The 24099-nt window shown below is 35.3% G+C and overlaps 3 protein-coding genes across 5 annotated transcripts; 1 reads left to right on the top strand and 2 right to left on the bottom strand.

Moving 5' to 3' along the window:
- Positions 1-217: 217 nt before the first annotated feature.
- Positions 218-6596, bottom strand: LOC113348808 (RNA polymerase II subunit 5-mediating protein homolog). Of its 3 annotated transcripts, none has more exons than XM_026592685.1 (12): positions 6471-6596; positions 3433-3645; positions 3284-3343; positions 3036-3203; positions 2701-2770; positions 2102-2301; positions 1896-1979; positions 1770-1803; positions 1468-1577; positions 1189-1245; positions 1022-1096; positions 218-579 (listed from the first exon to the last, which is right to left on the bottom strand). In XM_026592685.1, the coding sequence occupies exons 2-12, from the start codon at positions 3634-3636 to the stop codon at positions 517-519; spliced, it is 1125 nt and encodes a 374-aa protein (XP_026448470.1). In that variant the 5' UTR covers positions 3637-3645; positions 6471-6596; the 3' UTR covers positions 218-516. The 3 variants fall into 3 exon arrangements, with proteins under 3 accessions (XP_026448470.1, XP_026448471.1, XP_026448469.1); XM_026592686.1 differs by having other exon boundaries at positions 3433-3637; positions 6471-6486; XM_026592684.1 differs by lacking the exon at positions 6471-6596 and adding an exon at positions 4575-4892.
- A 1529-nt stretch (positions 6597-8125) lies between these two features.
- Positions 8126-9272, top strand: LOC113353808 (dof zinc finger protein DOF4.6-like). The gene is made up of 2 exons (XM_026597296.1): positions 8126-8676; positions 8782-9272. The coding sequence occupies exons 1-2, from the start codon at positions 8140-8142 to the stop codon at positions 9046-9048; spliced, it is 804 nt and encodes a 267-aa protein (XP_026453081.1). The 5' UTR covers positions 8126-8139; the 3' UTR covers positions 9049-9272.
- A 277-nt stretch (positions 9273-9549) lies between these two features.
- Positions 9550-11978, bottom strand: LOC113348807 (dof zinc finger protein DOF1.4-like). The gene is made up of 2 exons (XM_026592683.1): positions 11540-11978; positions 9550-11359 (listed from the first exon to the last, which is right to left on the bottom strand). Exons 1-2 carry the CDS (start codon positions 11624-11626, stop codon positions 10349-10351), a joined length of 1098 nt encoding a protein of 365 aa, XP_026448468.1. The 5' UTR covers positions 11627-11978; the 3' UTR covers positions 9550-10348.
- Between the last annotated feature and the right edge of the window lie 12121 nt (positions 11979-24099).

Below are 24099 nucleotides of genomic sequence, written 5' to 3'. Positions count from 1 at the left end.
CCCCAACATATAATACAGAATTTAAAATGTACTTCTCATCCCCAACACAGTACAGAAATTGAATGCAAGATGAGATGGATCTTTTCATACAACACAAATCGATGCAATCCAATTAGATGTTGTTACCCAAAGATAAGAACACTTTGCTACTGCTTGGTCAGCCATGACCGTCTAAACAGACCCATTTGAATGAAGCGTCAACCATAAAACAGGCCAGTTTAGTCTACGGTCAAAACACTAAAAATTAAAATAACATTTGGCACCAATTTGAATGAAGAGTCGACATATATAACTGCTGCAACATATTGTTTCTGTTACTCTGTATATGTCAAGATCAGCTGTTCCTACTGTGGTACAAGACCGAGCATAATTTCAAAAAAACATATTTTTTTTTATACCATCCCTAACAGATAATACATGTCCATACCCTAAATCTCTATGCTATCACTGTTGCCGTTCACTCACCTTCTTCCTCTGGCACTTCTTTCCCTATTGAGCACGGGGACTTTTTAAGTATCACCGACTACCTTTCTGCATCTTGAATCTGGAAACTGGCTTTGATGTTCTTAAGCTAGTCGACTGTGAAAACCAAAATACATTGTTAAAAAGTGCAGCGTGAGTGACCGGCTAAATAGCTGAATTGTTGATTATAAATACCAGTCTAGGGGGAGCATAACTACAGATCAGCAATTATCTAGTTATGTTCCAAAGTTTTCATAATGAAATTGCTGGGAATAGAGGATCAAGTAGTTTTGTATATCCATCTGGTTTGCCTACTTTGTATAAAACAGAATCAGCACCGGATTATAGGCTCAGAGTCAGATTTTAATTATGCTGTACTAATTCAACTAGGAATATGTTGATGGGCTGAAAATGGGATAATTCCAAACCAGATCCAAGACAATCAGTACAAGCTATTGGACTTACCGCCATGAACCAGAACCAACGTATGAAGTTGAGAGAAGACCAGTTGATAAATAAAAAACAAATGAATAACAAGTCTTTAAATAAATAGAATAACCTGTGGGGAAGTGGTTTCGCTGGCTGCATTAGCAAGGAGACCATGAGTATGTTCAACAACCGACCCAGTAAACGCCTGTCGTTAATGTTACAAGTATCCATAAGATCCCAATGGATATGAAGCAAAATGGTCTAATATATACAAGGCTTTTGAGAGGACGTTCATACCTTGGTACTATCAAACCCTGTTTTAGGATTATCTTTTGAGGCTTTATCGTCAGAAATCTGCAAAACAAACATAGGTCAAGCTTCACATAAATTTTGGTCCAGCCTACTGAGGTAGTAATACAACATGAAGGCCTTCCCAGACAAGAAACTATCATACAGTGAAACAATGATGAAACTACTTCCTACTCATTACTTACTCATACAACATTCTCTGCCTAGTTAGTTTTACATGAGAATTATACATAATCTACTTGTATGGCAAAGACAAATGAGCAGAACCTCAGATTTTGAAGTTTTCACTACTTGCGCTTTCTCCTTTTCAGGTTGCAATGGCTTTGTAGGGCTGGAAGTGCCCTTTCGTGGTAAACCTTCTCTATGCAAATAATTATCTGAAGATAAGAAAATGAAAAAATATATACTTAGAACTAAAAGGGTATAAAACAAGGAATTAATAATTAAAAAAGGGAAAGCTCCTCTTAGATTAGATGAAAAGATGACCATTAGCTTCATTAAATAGCGTTCCATGATCTTTATACATTTAAGAGATTTACACACTAATTTAGCCTGTTTAAAAAGCTCACCTTCAGGAAGTTGCTTTACAGTCAAGTTTTCAACCTGCATATGGGAATTTCAGAAAAAAATAAGTAAGTAGTTCACAGAAATTACATATTGCAGATATATGATCAGAAGATAGTGGCAGAATATACAATTGATAGGTCAGCAGAATTTTGCTTGGATTGACTTAAACTTCCACTATTTTGCTTCAAAGGACTCTTCTCATGTTGATGTCCCTGTCACAACCAGGAATTCAACTCCTTAACATGCATGCGTAATATATGTTATACGGCAAACTGTAACTAAATATATAGTATCCGAGTTATCATCGACCAAAAAAAAAACATATAAACATTACTTGAGAGATTTTGAGCTGCTCGAAAGAATGCTCATTTATCGAGCACCCAAAGTCGGTATCCTCATTAACATGTTCAGCTTCATGTTCTTCTTTCTCAAGTTCATTTAACCTGGACATAATACGAGCATATTCCTCATCTTCACCAGCAACTTCCACATTATGCACTTCAGAAGAACTGGATGTATCTGGCTTTTCCCGATCTGAAAAGTCAAACCATGCAACCTAATAATCAAACAGAAGTTGTGGTTCCGGAGAGCAAGAAATACATGTAAGCTCAACAAGCTAGAGATGTCACATTGTCACCAAATTCTAGATTGAGAAAAAAACTAAGAGAAAGAAGAAAAATACCTTACCATGGCAAAGATAAAAATCAACAAAAAACATACATGACATGCTACAGTAGTAATCAAAACTTCATGGTGTTGTCAGTTCATTGTAAGACAACAAAATTGTAGACATCAAAACACAATATCGCAGTCCTTATTTTTTTGTTATCTAAGACAAGAATAGATATGGTTGGTAATACTAATTTCTAATTTGACACTTGAGCTGCATATAGTTTCCAGACCCAGAAACAGATAAAGAAAAGAGATGGCTACCTGCCTGATTTGACATCCTTTCTGTAGGGTGCTCTTCGACATATTCTTCCCTAATCTCAAAAACACCTTCCTGTTTGGTAAAGAAAAAATGAGGTCTTGAATAGTTACAGAGTATTTCAATGTGAATTGATTGCATAGATGAATCAGATTCATCTTGCGAATCAGTGAACAAAATAATACAAATCAGCGTTGAAGATCCCAGGGGCCAAAACGGCAATTAAGAAAATATTTTGATAGAACTCAGATATTGCATTGTCAAAATCCTAATTTAGAATTGAAGGCAAGGATGCAAATGTACAACTAATAATTATAAACAACAGCAGAATAAAACTTACAGCAGCTTCAGCAGCAGTTGAACCAAAAAAAGAAGCTTCAGCTTTAAGGTCCAACATCATTGCCTTGAAGGACTTAACTTGGGAATCCAAAACCTCTCCCCTTCTTTGTAAAATCCCCACTGTTTGTTTCGATGTTCGTTGCACATAATATCTTTCCCCTAATAGTACCTGACCAGGAACAAAACAAGTAATTTAAATTGCAAAGCAGGCTAGTCTTTAGAGATAGAAGAAAGAGGAATATGAATTACGATGAACTCATTAGTGTGAACCAAACGACCGGGGAAGAACGCGGCTTTTCCAAATGGAACCTGTAAAAAAAACATATATTAACCATTTGCTATGAGAATTAGAAGAAGCTAATATAAGAGTTCTATTTATTTGTTGCTTTAAGACTTGCCATGATATCATGATGGAGTTCATCAGGAAGCTTATGAACGAGATTGATTAGATTGTTGTTGTCAGAAATGAAATGACGAATATTGTCCAACTCCTTTCGGTGTTCAGCAATGGAACCCTCTACTCTCTTTGCTGCCTTTTGGGCTTCTTCTACCGAGACTAAAGATGCAAGAGATGTTACAGTGCCCTTTTCTCTTTGTTCCATTCTGTACAACTACAAAATCAATGGCTTAGGACACTAATATATATATAACTTCGCCAACTACAAAATTAGTTTACTTACACATGATCTATAGCAAATAACATCTTTATTAGTATATTTCTTATACATTTAGGGCATTTTCCTAATTTCAAGTGAATAAATATTCATCTCTCACTAACTCCTGGACTCACTCTTGACGATGTGGGGAGGGAAGGATTAAAATAAATCACAGTCTCACAAGTCACAGAAATGAGCATTAAACAAACCCCTGCTTCTCTCATTCTATCTCCTCAATTAAGTTTTCCGTAACATGGATTATCTATGAGGAGTACTGAAGCAGTAGTAGTACCAGCAGCAATAAGACATACATCATTAGATTCCTTTACAAATACAAATTAATAACAACCAGAAGAACCAAAGAGTTTCAGAAGGAAGTCCTAAGTAAAAAGTAAAAACTAATTGTTTTCCTTCATGTAGAAGAAGTTGTACAGTTATTTCCTACAGAACAAAGACAGAATAGGTTATGTATCGCAAATTAGAGAATACTTAGAACTTAAAGTTACTTTTTCCATATCAAGTGAAAATGGAAAATACTCAAAAATTAAGTAGAATCAAAGATAGTTCTTGATTGAAAAGCAATCAAAACTATAAATATATAATGATATCAGACAAAAGAGATGACTAATTAAAGCTAACATACTAGATGAACTTAAAAGAAGAAAAAAATAGCAAGAGAAACAGAACTAGTATCTCAAGCAAATAACAAAAACATAACAGATCCGAACACAAAGCATGAGTTGAGAAAGATTTCCAGAAAGTTCCATTAACAAAAACCTCCATTCCAAACCTAATCATTAATATTTGCAATTTTTTCTAATGATTTTAACTGAACAAATTATAGGTTATAACTATATTATTGCATTTTACACTTGTTTCCTTACGATAAAATTCAGCTTCAAAGCTACTGGATTATGAACAAAATGAGATTCTATTGTACTGAATTGTTGGAAAAAGTGAAAACCAATTATGCTTTTACTACGAGTAACAAACTTGCAGAAAATTAAGCTGTACTGTGGTGCCCACTGCAAATGCTGGGAAAATTTTGGAGGCATAGCCAGCCACAGACTCAACCATATTCAATTATTAATTAACGATTCTTCAAATGGGCCATTTGGAGCGGTTTCCATGTCACACCTAAGTAGAAATTGTCGTCATGTCGACTATGTAAATTTTTGTTTTCCTATATACCGATGAATTATATACTCTAGTTAAAAACGATAGATAATAATTTAGACATCCTTATTGGATACAGAATAGTACCTTTATCCCAAAAAAAGCTTTGAGTTCACTAACAAGATTCTTTTAGGCATTTCATCAAACAACTAACTGTATTTAATTATCCTTTACAAAGAGAAGGAAGAAAAACCTAGCTAAAATTTGTTTGAATCATGCCCTAAGTACAATTTTCAAAATATTACAAAAACGAGTTACTGAGAGGGGTTTAACAGTTTACATATTAAACTAAAAGATCAAGTAGTAAAATAGTTACCTGACCTATTTGGTATTGGATGAACCTTAACCAACCAAAGTTACATAATGAATAAGAAGCGAAACCAACTAAACCAAATGAGGGAAGTAAAACTAGATGACCGATTGGACGGTGGGGTAGACCAAAAAAAATACTGTTTCAGTGTGTTTTCTTTTGCTGTTCAGACGTTTCAGACAAATAAAGCCATTGTTTATTCTCATTATCCGCCAGATACTGAGAAGCCTGGATCTACTAACATCCATTTGGCATCCTTCTTAAGCAACTCCTCAGTTGGGGATGATTTTGCATGGACATATTTTCATCTTGACATTCCAAATGGTTTTGTGTAGGTTTTCTTGATACATGCATAATTCTAACCTCTTGATGTGAACCTCTAAACTGCTTTAACTTAATAGAGAAAGAAGCTCTTATCGTATCACACATTAAATATTGTATTACGCGTAAGGAGGCACGAACTACATCTGTTTGGTATTAGTACTGAAAATCTAACAAATTAAGCTATAGTAAAACTTGAATAAGTTAAAAGGCTAAATGCAGCACTTGAAGTCTAGGAAGTTTTTGTTTCTTGCCAAGTTCTAGACTCGTTCTGAGCTTATAGTCCAAAACCTTAACACATTAAATAACTTAATAGCCAACTGCTGATTCAATGTAGAAAGTACAGTTCCAAGTTGATCAGCCAAATGTAATTTAGCCCAGTGATCCTTTTGCTGGTTCTCTGCAGACACAAAACCCTCTTGTTCGTTCTCAAGTTTCACATATTATAAACCTAACAAATACCTTCAACCAATTAATTTGAAATCTCACAAAACCACATGATTAACATACAGATTCCAATAACAATTATTAAGAGGACCCATTAATCTAAAACCGTATATAAACAAAACCCACTGATCAAAACCTCTTTTAAATCTTAAAACTACAATCAAATTTCAGGCACATAAAAATTAGTTCTTTGAGGCATTTTATCATACAGTAGTTGATCAATATTGTTTTCTTCCTATTTCAAGCAGAAGAAATAAGAAAAATCTTCTATGTAGGTATCGATCAAAACTGCCATGAAAGTGATCGCAGGAAGAAGGTTAATAATTGCAGAAGCAAAATAAAAGTGGCTGATATTCGAAATTATAAGAAAATTATCAGGCAAATTTAAATTTTATGTATGAAACCCTAACCAACAAAATTTACATGTTAACATGAATAAGGAACGAAACTAAATCGAGGATTTACACCACATAAATGATTTCAAGATAAGTGTGTCAAAGTGAAAGGATGAGATCGAGAGGCTTACTATAGTGGTGCTGAGTTCAATAGTAGTCACCGCAGGTTCTAAGCTCCAACTATGCGAGGGAAACGAAAAAGAAAGAACGGAGAAAAATAGAGGGATTTAAAATAAATTTGATTCCTTTATGAAGACGATTTTACCCTTACCCTGTATTAAACCGAGTCACTGAGTTACTGATAACCGTGTACCACTGAACTTTTTCTTAAAGAACCAAGCCGAGGCCAGGTTTACAAGAGTTACAAATACAAGCTGCAGTACACCTCACAGACATGAACTTTGTGTCTATATTCAAACACCCTTCAAAAACGTTCCTTCTATATGCAAGTAAGGTGTTATCCTCCGGAACTTTCAGAACCGAGTCAATAGCTTTCGTTCCCCAGTTGTGCAGCACAGGTTTAACGTCCACAAATCTAAAGGTACCGGTGTCACAGGTCCAAAGCACTATGGTCTGCTTGGTAGGTATAATCATCTCCTCCACTGATTTGATGTCTAGGACCAAAGACCCTGTTGTTACATTCCTCCCATATGCACCAGATAATTGCATAGTGAGTAATATCCTAAACTTCCTTGCATCTATTTCTCGGAACGTTCCATTCCCATGCATCAAGCTGCAAAAGAGTCTCCGGAAGAGGCCACGACATATGGAATGCTTTTATGAAGTGACCCAAATCTGAAAAGTAAAGCTGCAGCAGATAAGCAAGTGATCAGCAGTCCTCTCTTTCTGTATTGCAGAGAACACAGTTTTCGCTTCCAAGCTAAATGCCACGATGCCTTAGCATAGTTCTAGTTGGAAGTGTGTACCACTGTACCTAGTAGTAGTACATTACATAGTAGAACTACACATTTCTGGCAATGCCAGTGGTTTCCAACTTATGCTCAGTGATCTAAACTGGAAGTAACATGGAGGTTGCAATGTTCGCTCGATGAGAGGCCAACTTGATCCTATATGTAGGATTTGGTAGTTACTAGCCTTATTATCACTTTATATCAAATTATTTTTTGGTTATTATCTTTCAATGTATTAAAATGTCTAGTATCAAATTTAAATAGAGGGGTAATTGTTTTATTACCCTTAGTTGGCAGGATTGGGGTTGGATCCAGTATAGTGACTGCTTCTATTGAATTCAGAAGGGCCTGGCAGGAAGGACGGAACCAGTAAGGCATACAATGGGTATGCCACTACCACAGCTCTCAAATGAAGTTGCTTGCACACTTGATTTCTACCCGTGCACCAACTTTAAATTAGTACGTACAACTTTGGTTCATGTAACAAAAAGAATCCTTCCAACCAGAGTTAGATTATGATTATAATTCATACTTGTTAATAAGATCTCAAATAAATGTTAAAGATATTACTGGATTAATTAGAACATTTAAAGCCACAAAACAAAATAAATAACCGCGTAAAAGCACGCACTTCCCTTTAGCATTTTGTTGCAAACTTGCAATTCGCAGTGTGTTCATTTTAGATTCTTAAGACTTCAATACACTGATTCTCATTTAATTGTGAGAGAACTCTAAAACATAAAAGGCACATCATCTGCATTAAATTGCGTATCCCCGCAGTATCTTAAAACAAAATCTAACCATATTTCATAACCATTTGTATAAGAAGGATGGTGAATGATGAAATGTGAAAGACATTGATTTAGAGAACGAGAGAAAGAGATTACAGATGAAAGGTTTGAGACAGGAAGATCTGGTTGATGGAATACCTCCAAAACCAGAACCGCCAGCCTTATGTGCTCGCTGTGAGTCTTCAAATACCAAGTTTTGCTACTACAACAATTATAGTGTCTCGCAACCTCGATACTTTTGTAGGGATTGTAAAAGGTATTGGACAAGAGGAGGAATTCTTAGGAACGTTCGGGTTGGGGGGAAGCCAGTTCAGAAACCGAAACCACAACGACGAGCTAGGACACTTGACAGTTCTCATCCTGCCAATGCACTTTACTATCAACTGTTCCAGAATCGACAACTTCGTGATCATCATTTAGCATTATATCAAGAACAACAAAGACAACAACAAATGCTTCAACAACAGCAACGGAGATCAACACTACAGCCTATCTTGAATCTGGCAACAAATTATACCCCAAGTTACGTGGATACAATCAGTGTTGTGTCGACCAACATTCAAAATTCACACCCCATTCCATTTATCCCCTCGTCGTATTCGCCAGCTCCTTCTAAATACCCAGGTCGCGATCAGGTATTGACTTCAGTGGCAACAATGCATTTGAATAATAACAGTGCAATTAATAACGTCACAGATGCTGATTGTAATTACTTTGCGGGTAATTTGGGCCCACTGCAGAACTTTCACATCCCTTCTTTCACTCAACATCAAGAACCTTCTGAACAATATCTGGTTGATAAGTCACAGCAAAATTCGGTTGGTGGTGTGAATCAACAACCTAAGCTTTCATCTGCTACTGTGTCGAATGGAGAGTGGCATCAAAAAGCTTTCTCATTGGAAAAATTACATAATTGGAGCAGAATCCAAAGAAAGGACAATGTCAGTGCCGAGGTTAACGGAAATGTTAGTGCCGAATTTAACAAAAAAGACATCGCAAGAACATAAACAGTGGCTGTCCTGCGTTAAGCTCCTGCATTAAAACCAATATTCCGGGGGATGGTTTCATGAGATTCCAGGCCTAGTAGCCATATTTGGAAAATTCTATGTTGATAGAATAAACTCTTTCAGTTTCTTGGAGCAATTGTATGGTTTTTGCTAGTTACTGGGTAGTTTTTTGGCTATTCAAAAACTAGTTTCATATGTATTGTTGCATTTTAATCGTAATAGATCTGAACATTTCGCATCCGAAAAACAATTCTCATCATGAATGTTTGTTTCAACTCACCAGATCAAAACAGATAATGAATCCATATAAAATAGTACTATGCAAGAGTATACAGCCATATAGACTCAAAATAAATAGAGAGGTAAATAAAAATGCAATGTGGCTCAGAACCATACTGCTGAGTGTGCAGCAGCCAGCAGGACCATTATAGAGTCATGGGCTTATGAGATACTTGTTGAAAAACAAAACAGCGTTAACCCACAGTAAAAACAATTAACCGAACATTTCAAACATGAACTTCATTAGAAACACCCACAATAACCAAGTTACAGATATCCCCCCTCTTAATTCTATATTGCTATACCAACCCCCTTTCCCCCTGAACCAAATTAAACATGATAATGTAAACCCAAAATAAAAAAAAGAAAACAGAAAACCTATTCTTTCCCCCTCTGATAATATTAATTTCTCTTGGAGTGTTTGTTGTACTACTAAAACAGTATCCCTCTAAACGAAAACCGACCACCTAATAACAATTAAGTTCCAAGAAATAAACCCAATGCCAAGCATGTATATACACCAAAACAAAATATTCAACAAATTTCTAGGACTGCTCGGTATGCAAAAAGGATCAATTAACATCCCCAACTTCTTCAACATTAAGGAAGTTAATCCATCCTTAGTATATGTATCCTTGCAGTTGTATGCTTCTTGCTGTTGCTGCTGATGATGACGACGACCATGTGACTAACTACTACTACCAGGATAGCATGTGTTGTTATGATGATGAAGATCGGAGGTTCCTCTCAGAGCAAACATCTAATGTATTAAGTTGTAGTGTTTGCAACTGACATGATCGCTCCGATCTGTAATCCTTTCAAGTTCTCGATGATATTAATTCTATTTTTTTTTTTTTTTTGATCTTTGATCAATAACCCCCACCCAAATGTACCATGAACTAGAAGGAGAAAAGAAAAGGAAAAAAAGAAACCCCACATAAAACTCTATCACCTAACAACTAAAGAAAGACCAGAGAAGAAAAGACCTAGAGATGCTGCTAATGCTACTAGGTTCTGCTGCCTAGATCAGGGAAGTGACTGACGACCCGTAGTTAGCAAGGTCAGGCCAAGTACCAACAGTACTGGTCATATTTGAGTTCCAAAAAAGAGACGAATCGGCGGCGCCTACCTGATTTTGGCAGGGAAGATTATTCCACTCCACCTTATTATTGTTACCATTTTCGTTGTTGCTGTGATTATTATTACCATCTTCATTCTTCACTTCTTTCCTTGACATCCTCGAGTTGTCATCGTTCATTCCCATTTGTAGGTCTTGGAAAGGTAGCAAGCCCTGGTGATAAGTAGTACCGTTGTTCCTACTTTCTTTATTAGTACCATTAAACATCATCAAGGCAGAAGTTCTTGAAGAAGGAGATGAAGATCCGAAGAGCGAAAAACTAGAAAGTGAATTCGAAGATGAGTTGATCAAATCTTGAACTTGAGTGGTACGATTATACCCGCCACCGACTCCATAATCTTCATGAGATTGATTATTATTAGCCATGGCTGCGATTGAAGGATAACTCAACCCCATACTGCTTAACTGAGACTGATGATGTTGATCATAACCAGGAAATGAGAGATTCATATAAGAAGATTGATTTGTAGGTAATCCATAAAACAATGGACTCATCATCTGGTTAGGGTTGTTAGAGATATGGTGATGAGTAGCACTATTTGTGGTAGTTGTTAGATTTGAGGACGCCGTATCGTTACTAGAGGCGGTAGCCGGCCTTTTAACCCTTTTATTCTTCCTATAACCACCACCGACTGGAACGTTACGCAAAGTTCCACCTCTGGTCCAATAACGCTTACAAGCTTTGCAGAAATGTCTTGGTTGAGTTAAACTATAGTTGTTGTAGTAACAAAACTTTGTGTTTGAAGAATCACACCGAGGACATTTCAAATGAGGTTGCTGCTGTTGTTGTTGTTGTTGCTGCTGCTGCTGCTGTTCTTGGGTAGCTGTTTTCTCCATAACCCTATTATTGTTATTACCATTTGGAGCCATTAATATTCCAGTACTCTCATCTCTCTGCGCATATACAAAAAGAAAAGAGTAGTTAACAAAAAGAAAAGATCAAGAACAAAAACCAAACTAAATACTTATATTCCATATCCAAAAGCTAACCAACAAATGCTAGTCATGTTGTGTTTCTTTCTTTCATTATTGTGATGGAAAGTGAGGGAGAGACTGATAGAGAAAGAGAATTACCTGTGACCATTCATTAGTAGTATTAGTAGTAGTTGTGGAAGAAGAGATGATCATTTTCTCAGAGTTGTTACTACTACTACACAACATATTCAGTTTCTCTGATCTCACTTTTAAACAAGGAAGGAGGAATTTTCTCTTACACAAGAGATAGAGTTGTTAGAATTAACTAGAAATGGGGATGGAACGAAGAAAATGAATATGAAAGCATTGAAAAGTAAGGACAACTAACTATTTATACACGAGTCAATTACTCTTAATTAATCAAATTAGGTATCCACTAATTGACATGCATGACTCTTAAGAAAAGACTAATTTTTCCTCTTTTCAAGTATCTTAGTCTTACTAGCTAGGATCCAATAACACAAACAGAACAAGTAACTAAATAACAACAAAGATGAAGAAGAAGAGAAGAAGAAGAAGAAGTTGAGATGAAGGAATGAGAAAGAATATTATGTATTCTTTGTTTAAAGAAAACTTTCACAAGGATCAAGAAAAAACACATCACAAACTTCAATCGGGCACCACCAGGTAACATTCTCTTTGGGGCGCCTTTATAATATTTTATTGTCTATAAAATATATTGTCGAGTGTGTGAGGGAATCCCTATGGGACCAAAACCCTAGACGAGTAAGAGACAACAAATCCCACTTCACATTTTTCTACTTTATTCCACTGCAGACACATTATTTAAAGAAAACACCTAATTTAATCTTGATTTAAACAAAAAGAATTGTTTTAGGTAGATAAATCCTTTTTGGATAGGCCGGTAGATGCGGAATCAATCTACGACTATACTATAATATGCATGCTAGCTAGCTATAGCTACAGTCGCGAATAGGTGCTTTAGTTTTGATTTTTGAATAAAAATCTTCGTGGAATTACAGCTTCAAACTACAAACACTACGAACAAGAGCTTTGGCACCTATTTAGTAAGTTCGCGAATGATTCGCGTACGTTTGCAACTCCGAACCCAAGTCGCGTATTATGTGGCATTCCCGGATTATTCGCGAATCATTCACGAATTTTACGTATTCCGAATGTTACGTCCGTTTAATTCGCCATAAATTCTTTAGCTTTTACTTTTCAAAGACTCCATTTTTTGGGCTTTACTGCCTTCCGAGCATACACGACCGAATATTAGACGTGTTGTAATTTTTACGAAACAAAAACGACTGAAGAAATTTGAAGGTGAAGGTGAGAGAGATCTCAAACTCACTAACCAAGCATCTAAACCAACATACGATGTCCTCTTGGATAACTAATGTTGTATATATTATTAATATCATCATATTAAGTTTATTTTTTCTTTAAATAACTCACACGTATGCATAAAAATTGGTCTATGACCTTATAAATACAAATTATTTGTTATATATAGATACCGAATTTTCAGAGCCGAACTCACATTTATAAATCGAATTATACACGTACATATGCCGTTCCGAATTACTGACGAATCACGTCCCGTTGAGAATTTTGGACCGAATCTGGATTTTACAAAACCGTATAATACTCGTACGTTTGCCGTTCCGTACGTTTGCCGAATCCCGAATTGCTAACTAGGCTTTGGCATGTAATTAAGCGTTCGGAAAAGGAACTGTGAAGAATTAGAGAATAAATATTGTCTTGAGTGGGGTACTGCCGTACTGGTGTATTACTGGTGTAAAGAAACACGACAAAGTTATCTAAAACTAAATACTTAAAAGCTCCTTGAATACAATAAGTTGATTCTGAGTATTCGGCATGTGGAGATTATCCTTGACTGAGTTTTGAACTTTGAACTAGAATCCGTCCATTACCACTTACTTGCATTTGCCAAGTGTTTATTTATTATTTTTAATAATAAAATTTTGAATAAAATTTAGAAGTCAAAACAAATTTGTTCATAGACTTGGATATATGCATCCCCGTCTATTCTGATCCAAAATATGAAAAATATTAGAGGGAGGATAATCTATGTAGTTACGAGTTGTTGTTGCACTAGCAGTAGCCTTAGCTAATGCAATTGTTGCCCGATTTGCTATTTTACTAGTTGAGACATAAGTAGAGGGTTTTGAAAGGGAAAAAGCGTTCAAAAAATCAGAAGTTTTGTCTTCCCATATTGCTTTTGCTTGCCAATCCATACTGCTTTGAAGGCCTGAAAAAAGTCTGACCAGATTGTTGTTGTTAGCTTCAATGCTGATAGCGATGGCTTGAAGTTGTAACCCCCAGTTCCACGCCACAGTTGACGCTAACACCTCCCTAACATCCTTATTCAGAGCCTTAGTTAATTTCCATGGTTCGCACCTCCCTGCAATAACCCAAAGTGTTTCTTAGAATCATCGCAGTTGTCATTATGTTAGTAGATTTGTTCCAGCTGGTAACTAAGTTAATTTTGCAGTTCCAGAATCTGGGCACTGCCAATTATTTGTGTGAGTTAGAGCCGACGCCAATTGTGGGCTATGTCTTATGCTTCGCTGAGCCTGCACATTCTCCAACCAGAACTGTTTGGCTCTACCAAAAGTATGTTGAGGATTCAGGCTAATTTCTCTAAAGACTTTATCACATCTTGCTAACTAAATATGCCAAACCATTGTCGCACAAAAAGCATTCCAGGGTCCTAAATCACTATTCCAGTCAACTGGATCCATGCTCCAACTAGTGATCCATTGCTGCAAATACAAGTTAGGAATACCAAGCGCAAAAGGATTTGTAGAAGAAGCAAACCGAACGCTTCTAGCAAATGGACAGTCCATAAGAAGGTGTTTTAGAGTTTCATTGGGTTGAGAACAAAAAGGACATATATTTGGCATATCAATATACTTGGAAATTTTATCAGCTACAAGAATCATGTTATGCATGCATTTGAATATAAATGATGCTATTTTTGGTGCCACGGGTAGATTATATTCCCACATGCAAGTGTTGTTATTAGGTGGGTAGATTGTAAATAAGTTTTTTTTACCGAGACTTTATATATTGAGAGCTAAAACACTTTTTTTTTAAAACAATTGAGATGTTTGAAATTATTTAAATCAAAAAGGTAAGTATATTTAATAATAAAAATATCAAAACATTAAATCGCGAAGAGAAAAGACAATAAACTGCAAAGATATCTGATTTTTTTATATATGTACGTAGAAGGGATTAATGGCGATGTAAACCAGAATCAATTTCGACCATTAACTAATATGTATATATATATATAAAGAAATCATTGGTCAGATACCCGGTTAAAGAGGATTTTCTTTTTTGTTGGAAGAAGAAGGGAGAAAATAAAGAGGAGAAGAAAGCAGTAAGTGTATATTTTAAAAATAAATAAATAAACATATCGTCTTTTTGTTTCCGAAAAAGATCACTTTCTCATTTTAATCTAAAAATAGGCTAATATAAGAAAATGGTAGTAACTCTTTTCCTGAAGGGAGTTTAATATCTTTTTCTCTCCACTCTTTATTTATATTTCAATTTTATTACAATTATATAAAGATTTAATCATTTACTTTTAATTGGCTAAAAGTCCATAAAATATGATATAATCGTGATGAAATTGGAAACAAAATTGATTGATTCCAGCAAAGAAGAACCTAATATTCATTAAGAATTTAGCTCCCTATAATCGGGCCAATAACAGATAATTTTTAGTTTTACCATCGATTTGTTCGCTTATATATGTCGATCTCATTGGCTCTTATTCTTCTCAAAAGCTGTTTTTTTTATTCGACTCACTTAAGTATAACCAAAAAATCCGAAAACAATTAGAGTGCTTAATTTTTTAAAGTTATAACAAGATATAGTAACCACTCTTTGCAATCTTTGTAATCAGAATGAATTAGAGGACATCTATTGTCTCCTGAAGAGTATTTAACAACTTGAACTCAAGTTTTCTCATCCGAAACTATTTTTCAAACAACTGACATTTGATTTGAATGACTTGCATTATTAAGAGAAAAACAAAAGGTAAATATATTTTGATTTTAGGTGAACTGCCATCTAAAATGGAGCAAATACTTTATACCAGTTGTTATCAAGAATATAAAGTACTGTTTGGCTAACTTTTCCTATGTAAGTGGCGGTTTAGATTTGTCCTTACAAGAGATAAATTTAGGAATGTAATCGTTTGTCATAAGTGATGGTTGTGATTGGGATTAGAAATGCATCTAACAGACAAAATTTATCATGTCATTAAGGTTCCATAATTCTTCATAATAAATACACTATTAATTTTCCATGACAATATTTTATTAAATATCAGATTAAAAATGATAATATATAAATTATTTTACCAATGATGATAATAATATATTTATATACTTAAGTTTAGTTTGGTATTGTTGCGAGTTTTACAAAAGTGCTTTTCCGATGTACGTTACTATGCCGAGCTATGTAAAAAAAATAATTGAATGGTTGCCGATGTGTGTTATTGAACAGTTGCAAATTATAAACTAAAGATAAAACTTATTTTAATGGGAAAATATCAGATTCAGCTATAGTTAGTGAGAAAATGACAAAAACAGACATATCTCTGAAAATTGTTTATTATATTTTAATTGTGCTTAAAATAAGTAAATTTTCTATTATCAGAGTACATATATGTAATATTTAATTTAGTAATTAGTATTATTACTTAAAAAATATTATTTTTCTTAACCACTTTTAAAAAATCAATAATTGCTTAATATTTATTGTTGATAAATTAAAGTATATTTCAATGATATGGTATAACATAAAATGTAGTTTGAAAATAAAAAATAATTATCTTTAAAGAATAAAATACAATGAATAAAAATTGGTGATATATAAACTCAAGGATAATTTTTGTCAGTTATAAAAAAAAGATGGGATAGAATTGGAAAATAAAGTATGAAATTAGGGTGAACTATAGCATTTGCTTTGAAGCTTTTAAAAGCTCATTCTTCCCCACTTTTAAAATCAATAGATTTTGAAAGTGTTTTGCATATAAAACACTTTATGAAAGAAAAAATATTACTATAAAAATGTTTTCAAAGTACTTTTTTTTAAAGAAAAATGCAGTAGAAAACTTAGTTAGATTGGCTAACAATTATATAAGTGGACCATAGTGACGGTGGCAAGTATTGGTACCCAGTGAGTAATTTCACATCGTCTTATGTATTTCTTGATAAATGGTTTAAGGTTATTTTTATTCACTGATGATGGATAATAAAGTTTATTGTTAGCAGAGTGTATTTTTATTAGGTTAAGTACTTAACGGTTTGACTTACTAACTAATCATGGTATTATTATTTTAATGCAACGAATAACCTCACATTTGGAAGCATAATGTCGTAGAATGTAATGGCCTGACCCTCTACCAATAATTTCCTCACTTAGCCACTTTGGTCATCTGACAATATGGGATTTTCAATGGTGACCCCTGTGGTCTTCCAGCAGCAGCTTCTCAAGAGGTCACTCATCCCAGGATTACTCAATACCGAGCATGCTTAACTATAGGAATTTTTCGTAAACTATGAAGCCTATTATGCTGAAAAAGTCTCGGTGTTAGGAAATTACAAACCATTACCTATATTCCATTTGACGAATCCATCTGCCGAGTTGGAGTACTATAATACCACCCACTTAATTTGGAGCCGTCCTATGCTCCGGAATATGCTCAATCCTTGACTCTGGCATTTTATTCTCACTCATGAGACCCTTTCCCTATATAATCCGTCAAGCATACTCTTTCACCCTAGACAAGTAACCCGTGGTCGACTCCATTTGTAAGAACCTGATATTCCGCCAACACTTTCCCCACTTGGTCACTGCTGTTATCCGACAGTGTGGGATTTTCAACTTACACTGATTCGGTCATCTATCAACAGTTTTCTGGGAGGTAGCCATCCCTATATTACTCTTTCCCGAGAACGCATAAATACAATGCCTTTTACCAAATCCGGATCCAACTATGTTGAAAAGTCCACAGTGTAACCAAAGGACAAGTCATTAGACTCATTACCTATATTCCATTCGGTGAACTCTTCTTGCCAAATTGAATTAGTACATAATATATCTGGAAATTTTGAAAAACCATAACTACATCGTATGTGAGTAAAATGGTCTCCATTTGGAATGACTTAACATTTTAAAATATAATATCTTAAGTGAATGAATTAGATTTGCATTATGTCATTGAAATAGTAAGAACATACAGTACGTTATGTATTGGTGAGTCAATTATGAGTTTTACTTTTTTCAGACTATTCTTAAAGGGGAAAAAACAATAAGGATTCGAACACTGTTAATTTCTACACAATTATTCTCGAGAAGAATAAGTTCAGATGCTGTAATTTTGTTACAATTTACATAGTTTAATGTTTTGGTTCCGCTCGGTTTTTGGATTACGTGGCACGATAAACCACATATGGATAACTAGGGATAGTCCCTCATGGAATAAAGAAGAATATATGTGGAGCTTAATGAGATTGAGAATCTCCATACATAGCACCGAGGCCTTTTAATTAAAAACCTCACACCTCTTATCCCAAGGTGGTCAAGTAGAGTTCGGGGTTATGTGGTCGGTCTCTGAGTAGTGTACGATGGTCTGTGAAGATCCTAACAATTGGTACCAGAGCCCATGGTTGGGGGTACTGTCCGAACGTAGAAGTGGTTGTGGATGTCACCCGATTTAGGGTGCAAGTGGAGTCATACTCAGTGGAGCAGGCAAGGCCCAAAGTTGAATTGGCGCTCAAGGTGGAGTTAGTATCTCACCCATTAACTCAGGTGGAGCAGGGTTCTAGATCGACAAGGCAATTCTCAAGGTTGAACTGACGCTCAAGGTAGAATTAATGTCTCCCACATTAACTCTCAAGTGGAGCAGGGTTATAGGAAAGGAAATGCTCAGAGTGGAGTTAGTACTTGCCTTCTCATTAACTCAGGATGGAGTAGGATTCCAGGGCGCATAGTGCCAATAATCATGAACGATGGTTAGCATATACAGATGGTAATCATATGATGGAGTCTGGTTGGACTGGTGAAGTGGTTTAATCTTGCTAAGGTGGAGATTAATTGTTGGAGTATGTGGCGCGATAAACCACATATATGTATAGCTAGGGATAGTCCCACATGGAAGAAAGATGAGTACATGTGGAACTTAATAAGCTTGGGCATCTCCTTATGTAGCACTCAGGCCTTTTAGATTCAAATTGCACACCTCTTATCCCAAGGTGGTCAAGTAGGGACGACAACAGTGCTATGTGGTCGGGCCCATTAGGTTCCTATGGTCCATGAAGATCCTAACATCGTTCACTAAAATAAGAAAGATGCAGAAAAATAATACCATTTCAAAGGATCAATAAGATATCTTTGTAAACTGAAAAAAAAATCAAATAATGTATTTTTGGGGGACAAAATATGTAATAATTAATTCCGATATAATTTCATGGCTGGCTTGAGGATGCAACTCGAGAAAGTAGAGACACAGTATGGGAAAATGTCAAGGAGGGAAATGCTAGAAAGGATTTGTGGAGTGAAGAATAAAAATATTTATCGGATTTTCCTTTACTTTTATAATGATAAGAAGGGTAAAGTTGATATTAATAAATATTATATTTAATATTCATATGTCGGAAAATACATAACTAAAAATAAAAATTATGCCCATGCAGTTACGGCACGGGTTAAGCCCTAATTTTGTAATGGAAGATCCAAAAGGGCAAATGTATTTTGAGTTCGGCTAACATCTACATAAAAGGGATTGTACCAGTTTATATGGGTTGTTATACATTTATGTAATATGAAATCCCGAGAAAAATTCTATGATAAATTCTTTTTAGACAGTTGTGTTTTAGTGGAATAATAAATGTTGCGGAACTATGGGTCCGATTTTTAACTCTGAACCTATACGCCTTCTATTTATAGAAAAGAGTTATTATCATTTTTTCAGTTTAGCCTATTTGTAGAGCTAAAATGAGAGGAAGAAAAATAGTACCTCTCTTCCATAAATAGAGGGTGTATATTTTTACGGAATTTTTTACAAGAAAATCTTTATTCAATCTTGAATTATACTCCGTCGGTCCCAAAATAAATGAGCTAGTCATTTTCAAATTTTGTTATACTAATAATTGATTTTATATCATTTGATATTAATTTATATTTGTAACATCGGTGTTTTAAAAAGCTTTTCAATGATATAAAATTTATGAATATCCGTGATATAATTTAAGATATAAATCATTTCCAAATTGTATTTCTAGCTCAACTAATTTGAGACAAAAGTAAATATTGAATTAGATTTTTGTTTTTTAAAGCAAACTAGCTGAGGATGTAGTATTATTTTATCCTTCTTTTATGTGCGGTCGAGATTGGTTCCTTTAAACGTGGGTCCATTTGTATACCTAGACTTAAAGTACTTGACAATACGAAATATTCCCTTTCATGGAAAAGTGATAAGAGACAGCATGTGAGTGCTAGTAATTTCCACACAAAGGCCGCGCTTTATTTGCTCTAGCTAGGTTCTTCTAACATTTTCGGTTGAATAAGAAAAACCGTTATGAATTCACCAAATTTAATGTAAAAAGCTTTTGAACGGCACGTAAATATACCTGAGACCCATGTGGTTGGCAGCTCAGTGTCACTAGGGGTTCTTGCGAAAAAGAAAAGCCATAGAAAAGATAAAAGAATTGAAGGGTGAGAAGAATGAATTGTCGTGGGGAAGAGGGAACAAATGGATTTTGTAGTCTCCCAAGGGATTTTCTTCCCTTCCCTACACCCCATAATTATTCCCTCTCACGATCTTATATAATTACCTTTATTTCTTGTAATTACTACCTTTGCTGTTTTGGTACTATTTTATGTTCCTTGCCAAATTGCTTGTTGAGATGCAGGAATGTTCGTTTTCTGTTTTTCTCTACAGTGTCATTAGATCGTCACTCAAGAGTCGAGATTAGGGCTGCACACCGGGTAGGGTGGTAGGATATGGCGTATACCCGCCACCCTACCCGTTTACTGGTGGTTAAGAAAATCTTTACCCGCTACCTTACCCGTCAAATAATGGATAGGGTAGGATACGGTTAAAAAATTGGCGAGTAGGGTAGGATTGACGGGTATGAGTAGGGTATGTGCATCCCTAGGTAGGGTGGGTAGGATATGGCCTATACCCGCCACCCTACCCGTTTACCGGCGGTTAAGAAAATCTTTATCCGCCACCCTACCCGCCAAATAGTGGATAGAGTAGGATACGGTTAAAAAACTGGCGGGTATGATAGGGTTGGCGGGTATGGGTAGGGTATGTGCACCCCTAGTCGAGACTAATGTTTACATGGGGAAAACTAAATTGTCATGCAAAAATATTTTTATATCTCCTGCTGGTCTGTTAATGAACACGCGATTGGGATACTTATATTAACTGGAGATAGAGGAAAAAGACAAAAACGGGATATAAATAGTAAATCAAAGTCACCCCTTATCCATGTATTTTAACTAATTACTAATCTACTCCTCACTAATCATGTTTAGTGTTAGATATAATTAGGTAAGTTAATAGATTAGTTTGATAATCATTAGAATAAATCATTATCATTGAATTTGATCATTAAATCAAGATATTTATGATCATGAAAGTTTAGGGGAAGAACCAACCAGGAAAGTAAACAAGTTGAATAGACAAGTGCTCCAATTAGTCATATATAGGTATTAATGTATTGAAATTTGATTTTCTTTCATTGAATCCGCCATTATTACGCCTGAAAAACTCAGTGCCGACATGGTAAAAGTATGAATACCATGCCGACAGGGACCAAATCGGCATGGTATTCATACTTTCACCATGACGATACACAATATCCCCCAATTTTGAAATCATAAGTACACTACCGGCACAAAAAGTTCATTATCGAGCATGCCGGCAGTGGTGCATGCATAATCGATTCCCAAGTGAACCGTGTCGGTTTGAGGACAAAAACATACAGAAAAAATCTGTCTGAAATAGCAAGTTTCGGCATGGTATCCATCCTAAAAACCATGCCGGAACTCAGTTACGGCATGGTATACATCCTAAAAACCATGCCGGAACTCAGTTACGGCATGGCATTCATCCTAAAAATCATGCCGACACAAAAAACAGTAGGGTATTCATCATGAACACAAGCCAGGAGCAGATTGAAACTGAAAAGTTTCAATTTATGATTCTAACACAAACAAAGATTTAAAACAACAACAACACTTTAAATATGATTGGGTATCATGTAGCTTCTCAATGAAGCCATTTCTTCTTCTTGCTCAACAACAATTCAATTTAACTTATCTTTAAGAACTTGTTAGGATTTGATTTTAATTTTGATTTTTAGTTTTAAATTTTAATTCAGATGGATGGGTATTTTAGTATTTCTGCCCCCAAAAAACACCCCTTAGCAGACACTATTGAATGGGGGAAGTAATTTATATCCCCAATTAGTTTCAATATCCCCCAATCACGCGTTCCTGTTAATCACCTCAGCTGTGAGCTATCTTGATCTGTAGTAGAAAGGATAAAATTAGGTTGAGTTTTACGATTTTTCTTAAATTAACTTTCTCCACAAATCCTGTTTTGCCGATATTATTGTTAGTAATAAAGTTATTAGGTGATGACATCAGTGACCTGAATGTCAACCCCGTCCACCAAAGTTTTTACCGATCATAAAAGTAAAATAAAATAAAGGTTGCCGAATTTAATGACAATTTGATGTCAGTAAATCTAGCAATAAAATTTATCTTGCACAGTTATATTATTTGGTAGCTTTTCATGGTATTAAGTTGCCTTACTTTCAAATTACAAGTGTTCGGCCACAAAATCAAACAAATCTCAAGTCTGTTTCCTTCTGTTCCACGGCCTAATTTCTTTTAGGATTGTAAGAAATGACGATTTACAGAATGGCCACACTATTACAAACACTTTATAAAGTGGTCATAAACCCGTTAGGAAGAGAGTTAAACGGTGACTCCCAGTTAAATAGGTAATCAAATTATCTATTTGTCCCTCCAAATATAATTTCTATTTTCACCTTCACTACGGTGGTGTTATTTGGTAACGGTGGTGTCGTCACTTATACAATGTTCAAGATCATTACATGGCATTCAGAATCGTCACATCGCATTTAGGATCGTTACAAGGCATTCACCTAAAAGGCTCATCGGTTCCCTTCCGGTGTTTAGCGAAGCTTCTTAAGCTTCCACCACCACCACTAACACTTCATCACCACCTCATCAACCAATTTAGTTAACAGTGGTTCTAAACGAACAGTGAAAAAAACTAAAGTAAAATCATCCCTTTCACATGTTTGTTAGGGCCCACCCCTGGGAGATTAGTAGGGGGTCACTTTTGGGCCCCACAATTGCAATGAATGTGAGAGGAATAGTTTTACAGTGGTTTTTCCCACGGTTTGTCAAGAGTATTTATTTAGTTAAATGAATAGGTATTTAAGGGGAGGGTATTTTAGAAAAAGCTAACATTGCTTTATTCAAAAATGTTAATTCGGATGGAACAAGACCATGGGGCAAAGCAAATTAAAAAATTTGATCAATTTGCGGACACAAATTCAAAGCTATAACCATTTTGTAAGTGGTTGCTTAAAAAAAAAAAAAATTTAAGTGGTTTAAACTTTTTCATAACTCGACTCTATTTGAACTTGATCTATTGGTAGTTGCTACTACCGGTATACAAAGGGTAAAATTCACTCTCGCACTGCTAGATCATGTTTGATCTAGCAGCATGTTAGCACGACATTTGGGCAATTCTGACGTCAACCTACACTTGCGTTAACTATGGTGAGCATTCTTTTGGGTCAGTTGCCGTGAGACTTTTTTGATCTTTTTTTTTAGATGCTGTATTTTGGAGAGACAACAAACAATATGAAAAGAGAAAGAGGAAGAGAGGAAGATGAGCACCATGAACGTAGCTCTAAAAGTCAAAAACTAAGATTCCAGCAATCCCTCGACCATATATTCAGCGTTGGAGAATATAATACTCATTAACAATATTTAGGGTTTATCAAAGTATGAACGAAATATTAATCCTCTAATCCATGATGTTATAAATCTTGGAAAGGAAAGATAAGTTCCCATTGGGTAGTAGTCTTGATTTTGTGTAAAAATAATCGAGCACCGATAAATATATGGATTTTGATAGATTTCACACGAGAAGAAGCAAGTTCATCATCATCAAATTCACCCTACTAACACGATCACCAGTCACCACTACAAACATCAAGTATTCTAGTCATCACACCGGTTGTAGTGGTTTTTCCAACTCATATGATTGTGTTGATTTTTATGTTGACGCAGGTTTCTTATGATTCAAAATTTTCATAAAATAGTTTACAAGAATTCAGAAGTGCTGATGATAAACTAACTCTGATAATCGAGGTTTGGAATAGAAACGGAAGTTGGAGTACCGAGTCTAATGACTGATCAGTGACTGTGGTTAACCTAAGTCTTTTATGACGTAAAAATAGCCCAAATGTATGGCCTACATGCTGCTAGATCAAACATGATCTAGCAGTGCGAGAGCGAAATTCTTTCCTATACAGAGAGAGACTAATCCAAAACTAATACTTTGCTTCTTTTTTTTTCCCTCCAAAATAAGAAATTAG

This window comes from Papaver somniferum, chromosome 2 (genome assembly GCF_003573695.1).
Source record: "Papaver somniferum cultivar HN1 chromosome 2, ASM357369v1, whole genome shotgun sequence".
In the NCBI taxonomy this organism is placed as follows: Eukaryota; Viridiplantae; Streptophyta; class Magnoliopsida; order Ranunculales; family Papaveraceae; genus Papaver; species Papaver somniferum.
The sequence above is the reverse complement of the archived record's forward strand: the minus strand, read 5'-3'. Positions and strand labels throughout refer to the sequence as shown.